The sequence below is a fragment of the Gambusia affinis genome, linkage group LG10 (assembly GCF_019740435.1).
Source record: "Gambusia affinis linkage group LG10, SWU_Gaff_1.0, whole genome shotgun sequence".
Classification (NCBI taxonomy): domain Eukaryota; kingdom Metazoa; phylum Chordata; class Actinopteri; order Cyprinodontiformes; family Poeciliidae; genus Gambusia; species Gambusia affinis.
The window spans coordinates 14,267,333-14,273,925 of record NC_057877.1 but is presented as its reverse complement, the minus strand read 5'-3'; the positions used below and the strand labels follow the sequence as shown (position 1 = coordinate 14,273,925).

General features: G+C 37.8%; 1 protein-coding gene across 1 annotated transcript; it reads left to right on the top strand.

Moving 5' to 3' along the window:
* The first annotated feature begins 539 nt into the window (after nt 1-539).
* Nucleotides 540-6,593, top strand: soat1 (sterol O-acyltransferase 1). Its single transcript, XM_044128352.1, has 16 exons — nt 540-695; nt 1,104-1,243; nt 2,090-2,148; nt 2,605-2,753; nt 2,893-2,952; nt 3,105-3,212; nt 3,350-3,635; nt 3,748-3,826; nt 4,019-4,103; nt 4,188-4,233; nt 4,307-4,436; nt 4,539-4,636; nt 4,713-4,811; nt 4,929-5,064; nt 5,143-5,288; nt 5,804-6,593. The coding sequence occupies exons 2-16, from the start codon at nt 1,105-1,107 to the stop codon at nt 5,891-5,893; spliced, it is 1,710 nt and encodes a 569-aa protein (XP_043984287.1). The 5' UTR covers nt 540-695; nt 1,104; the 3' UTR covers nt 5,894-6,593.

The window sequence follows — 6,593 nt, the reverse complement described above, 5'->3', positions numbered from 1 at the left end:
CTTTTTTTAATTAAAGAATTAGTATTTTTTTAATCATTAAAAATATAATATCCTTATATTGTAACTTCATTTTTTTGCCACAAGTGTTTCTTTCGAGTCCAAAACCGTAAAACATCCATACATTCATAGAAAAGATTTGAAACTTTCTGCCGCTGTTTTACAAAAGGTAAATGCTTCATGAAAATCCTTTCTAGACTTTTTAGTAAAGTGGTTTTGTGGAATATATTCAATTAAATATTTTAAAGTAAACCTTTACCTTGTTGGGTGACCAATACTTGTCCAGACGAAAGACAAATTTATGTTCGTAAAATTATTATTCGAATAAAACTGCTGTGTTAGGTCACATGCTTTAAAAAATGCAGTAGCAAAATATGAATGCCTTTAATATAAATGTCTTTTTTATGATGTTTATATTTGTTCCATTATACTCTGTGACAGAGTTGGGGTTGCATAAAAATGTATTCTTTCACTTTTCTTTTGAAACCCCATTCCTCTCCCGCCGCCGTTATTGGTGACGTAAAAAAGGAGGAGAGGTTTCGGCCAATCACCATCGAGGGTCCAGTACATCATCTGGTCAGCGTTTGCACCGTGGAGCAGTAGGTGAACTCTCGTTGTCGATATTAGACCAAGACAGCTGCCTGTCTGTTTAGTAGCCAGGGAAAGCCTTAACAGAGAGGACCAGACTGCGGAAGCGAGTAAGTACTTGAGGAAGTCGACATTTTTATATTTCTAATCGGTGTCAGGTCTCCTGTGGTTGACCATAGAAGGCTAATTTGACTAGCTTTGTCATTCATACAGCAGCGATATTGTTTCAGCAGCAGTGAGCTAGGTTATGGTAGTTGTTCATTTTCAACTGCATGTTATCTTCGATAAGCTGGCGGGAGGTAATTAGTTAGCTATCTCTCTGTCCGCTGTTGAGAGGCTGCTCATGTGAGAGTGATTTCATTGTGAACTGAGTTTGCTTTGTCCGTCATTTAAAATCCTCCTCATTCCTTTCACTGACATGTGAAGGGTGATATATTTGCTAACTTGGCTTCTTCATGGTATCTAACCTCTCTGCTTCAAAGCTGGCTCAAATAAATTCAATCTTTTTGCTTCTGTAGGATGGAAACCGGAGGAGAAAGTTTGCTCAGGTCCCGCAGCCGAGCCGTCAACAGTTTGTCTACCTTCCCAGACTTGGATGGAGGATCTAGTCCTGGGAGACATCCGCATGGGAATGGCGATAACCATATCACAAGCAATGGTGAGCAAATATCACACACACACACACACACACATTGCGTAAGGGGACACTAACCTCTGTTGCAGATTTTTAGATGATTCACATCCTTCTTTTTAGCATCTGTATATTTCCGTTAATGTTTTTTTTAAAGACTGAATTGTGATGATCTGTTCCTAAGTGAACAGTTTGTGGCAGCATACAGTAGGAAGCAACAGTAGTCACTGCACTGCCTTGCAACGACTTCAACAATGAAGTCTTTAAAGCTTTTTTTCTGTTATGTGGCAAAACTTTACCTGTGTGGAAACAAGTAAATTAAGAAACTGTTCTCATTGTGTATGTCATTCTAATATAGTTACACTATCCTGGTACAGTGAAAACAACAAACTAAAAACATTGTATTTTTTTTTTATGTATGTCGTTTTCAAAGATATTGTCCAGGTTTTCACATGACATACATGGGTGTAGTACTACTCCACCAAAGCTGACGTCAATAAAAGAACAAATGTGTCAGTCATCAGGCATCTATAGATGCTATTGACCTACAGTAACCTTAACTAGGAGAAGTTGTGATGTTTTGGGATTTACCGCTTTTGTTATGATTTATTTTACGGCTTGTTTCCCCAACTCAAATTAATCATTGTTCCTCAGAACGGTCTTTTAGCTCAGCTGACTTTGATGATAACTGATTTGAAGGATTGCTCATTGGAGGCTTTGTTGATGATTGAACATGCCAAATTTAGGTCTGTCCACAGCACAAAGCTGCATTGATATTCCAAATGTGATTACCAAATGTTTCATGCTGTTCTTTTTTTGTTTTGTTTGTTTGTTTGTTTTTAACGGCATTATCATGTGTTATTTCAATTTCAGGGAAAATTGAAGTGGAGCATGTGATTAGCAAAAAGCTGCAACTAAAAAGGAAGGCAGAGGTTAGTTGGTTCCAGAACTACACAATATATTCATAATCACCACATTAACATCAATGGGGGAATTTTTTGCTATTCCAAAGGACCACATGGGTGCAGTATTTGGTTAGGCTATGTGACTGAAACAAAGAACAGAAAGAGATCATTTAAATAAACTAACATTCAGTTAATTTTCTGTTTTCTGCCTCATTTTTTTTAATATAAACCAGCTTGATTAATGTCAAACCAGAGCAGAAAGGGGTACTGGAAGGATGATTACAAAAGATGTGTTCAGTTTGGCTAAAGGTTGAAAAAGTCCATGACACACTGATCTGTTGCAAAACACTTCAAGCTATGCTGATTTAGTATGTCTGCCCTACTTTGTGAAAGTTGCAGTGACACATACCATGGAAGAATATTATCCCTCATCAGATTAAGCACCTAAAAAGGATTGTTTATGGGTGCTTTTTGTTTGGTCAGGGCCTGAAGAGTGACCTGATGCGTCAATTTGAAAGCCAAGTCCATGATTTTATGGACAGTCTTATTGAAGAATCAGCCAGCCTTGAGTCCACACCTCTACCTGCAGCCTTCTCATCACCACTGCCGGACAAGGAGAGGAGCAAACTTGGGTACTGCATTTCCTCATCAACCCTGAACCTGTATAAATGTGCAGACCACTCTACTTTTGCCTATTTTCTTGTCATGGTGATAATCCTCTGACAAGAAAATACACATTTAGCCCTTTCTTCCCCACTTTCCCTTCCGTAGGCACTTTCAGCCTCCTCACGGCCACGGGAAGCACTTTGTTACTCGGAGATCCCTGCTAGAGTAAGTTCATACTTCACTACGTGAGACATTTGAATGAGATTCTCTGTAATTTGAGTGCTATATGGTAATTTGGTTTTCCTAAAGACTGCAACATCTTTTTCACGCTGCTGCATTGTACAGCTACTGGATTTATGATGTGTGTTTTTCCACAGTGAGCTGTTTGAGGTCAACCACATCAGGACCATCTACCACATGTTTATTGCTCTGCTCATTCTCTTTATTCTCAGCACATTCGTGGTAGATTTCCTTGATGAAGGCAGGTAATACTGAGTAATGTGAGCACTTTGCATTTGTGTTGAAAGACACTTTCTTTTGTACTATCTTTTTTATTATTATTATTATTCTCTAGACATCATAATAAATCATTTGCATGTTCTCTTAATCTCTTCTGCCTTAGACTGGTCTTGGACTTTGACCTGCTAGTCTATGCATTTGGACAGTTCCCTCTAGTGGTGTGCACATGGCTTTGCATGTTCCTGTCCGTACTGCTGGTTCCCTACATCTTATTCCATCTGTGGTCACAAAGCCAGTCGGGCTCCCATGGTCAGCAGAGGCTGTACACTTGGTTGTTTGGCTCTGCGTTCCTGCTGTACCAAGGCCTGTGTTTGGGGTTCCTACCAACATATGTGGTAGTGACCAACAGTTTGCCGCCTGCTTCTTGCTTCATCGTCACCTTAGAACAGGTTGGTATTTTGGTGAAGGTTGTTTTTATTTTGACTGAAATGTTTACCTTCATCTTTTGGTTTCATATTTCGATGTGCATGTTTTAATCTTGGAATATTTCTCTCGTTTCAGGTTCGCCTCATGATGAAAGCCCACTCCTTTGTCAGAGAGAATGTGCCAAAAGTGTTAGCCTGGCAAAAAGACAAGACAAGTATGTTGCTATTTCACTTAAACTTAATTATTATTGTGTAATTTATGTATTAACCTTGCAGTATAGACATATTTATGCTAATGTGAATTATTAATATTATAATAAGATGAAATGTTTACTAGTTGGGTGACTTCAGAAGGACTTGCACTGGACTTATTGTCCCTTTGTCATTCTAATTGCTGTCATTTATAGGCAATGGACCTGTGGTTCCTCAAATTTCCCAGTATCTCTACTTCTTGTTTGCACCAACTCTTATCTATAGAGACAAATACCCTAGGTAACTGATTTTCTTAGTTATTTGTCTAGTTTCAATTGTGACTTCCTTCTAGGGCATAAGACAAATTATTTTCTCTTCCACTAGAAACCCGGTGACCAGATGGGGCTATGTGGCCTCAAAGTTACTTCAGGTACTGCTGTTGCATAACATTTGACGTAAAAGATAACTGTCTAATATTTCCGCCTTCCTTCAATGTTCCACAGGTACTCGGCTGTCTCTTTTATACCTACTACATATTTGTGAGGTTGTGCATCCCACAGTTTCGCAGCATCAGTCTGCAGCTGTTCAATCTGCGCGCCATGGTCCTTTGTGTCTTTAACTCTATACTGCCAGGTAAATTTTAATCAGATTTGTATTGAATTAAACTTTTTAATGAACTATTGGCTTGAAATAATAAATTGTTGGTTTTTTTTTTTTTTTTTTTTTTTTTTGCAGGCGTTTTGGTTCTCTTGCTGGGTTTTTTTGCCTTTCTCCACTGCTGGCTCAATGCTTTTGCTGAGATGCTTCGCTTTGCAGACCGAATGTTCTACAAGGTACTGCTGTCACTCCAACAGATGTTACTCAAGTTACAAATAAAATGTGCATTAATTTTACTATTGCACATTATAGGACTGGTGGAACTCAACATCTTATGCCAATTACTACCGTACTTGGAATGTGGTGGTCCATGACTGGCTGTATTACTATGTGTACAAGGACTTCCTTTCGGTAAGTGGGTTTTATGTTGAAATCCAGAACATTTTAGTATACTTTTTTCTTTTTTTTTAATGTTTTTATTAAATGTAAGAGTATTCACTTCTTTTCGTTCTGTTACTGTCCTTCCAGATATCTCAGAAGCGTTTCCGACCAGCCGCTATGTTTTTTGTGTTTACTGTGTCTGCAGTGGTGCATGAGTACATTCTTGCAGTTAGCTTCGGATTCTTCTATCCGGTGCTTTTCTGCCTCTTTATGTGCTTTGGAAGTAAGGGGGAAAATAATGTGTAAGGCTCATTTATCTTGTCGTTTCCAAGCCTCTTCTTAATTTTTGTTCTTTCAACAGTGATGTTCAACTTTATTTTGCACGATCAAAGGAAAGGCCCCATTTGGAACATATTAATGTGGACGTCCCTCTTTCTGGGTCAGGGGGTCATAATGTGTCTGTACTCTCAAGAGTGGTATGCCAGACAGTACTGTCCACTCAAAGAGGTAACACCAGGACTTTGAGATTTTACACTTTACCTTCCCAGTATACATTGCCCATAAATAATTTTAATGGGATTTTATATGACCAAGTAGACCAAAAATATACATGATTTTCAAAGCTTTCCATCAATTTAGATTGATGGGGAGTGTCTGTGAGCACCATTTTATAATTCTTACCTCAAAATGATTTTAGGTCTGGACTTTGACTAGGGTATTTTAACATGTAGAAGCTTTGATCTCAACTAGGGGTGCCCCAGTCAAGGCATAATGTCTTGCAACTTTTAAATGCATAGCTTTTCCAACACACCTGAATATATAATTTTCCTTACGCAGTTATTTTGGGCATCTTTGTGTTAGTCTATCTTCCTTAAAATCCCAGTAAAAATATTAAAGTTTGTGGTTTGCTACCTGACTATAGTAGAAGCAATTTCAGAAGTATGAACAGTTTTTAGAGGCACTGTTGTTGTTTAGCTGAAGTGTGAACTCAGTGCAGCTATTTATAATTGTTTCTGTTCCAGTCTTCATTCCTGGACTTGCTGACGCCTCGTTCGTGGAGTTGTCAGAGAGACCTAATGGCTGGACCCAATAAGATAAAATGGGACTATTGAAAGGAACCCCATCACCAATCAAGATGGACTCCACCAGCTCTCCTCTCTCTGTCATTCATAATTTATTGCATTTAAAAATTATGAGTCATACAGTGTGTGAATGAATGTATTGGAGAGTATCTGCTGAGATGCCAAAATCGCAACATCAAGAGTGCCTTATTTATTGTGTTGTCAGCTGCCATTTCTCAACAGATGTTCACATTTTTCTATTTATATATATATATAAAAATTTGAAGTGCCAACTTGAATTTTCTTTTCTCATGGGTCCATAATGCTTTGAGTCCACTGTGAAACCACTGTTTGTGCAAACAATGACATGGTAACTTAATACAAACATTATATAATGAGCACATTGTCTGCATGTGATATTATTAATATTTACCAAGGTAGTATGTTGTAACTGTGTTATACTTCAAGAAATGACCTTATTTTTATTGCCAGTTGGACTTTTGTCTTGTTAAATTATATTTTGGATTTCAAGCATTCTCACTGGATATTTCTTATGGATATCTCACTGTAAATGAGATATGGTGGTCTTTGTATTATTGGGTGACAGGAGTGTTGTATTTAACTTATTAAGTGGATTGGTTAAGCACAAGTGAACTCCTCTGTTCATCTACAATGTCACAACAATAAGATATTTTGGTCACTTTAATTGTATTTTTGCAAAACCCAAAGTAAATACTTGGTTTACAAAATA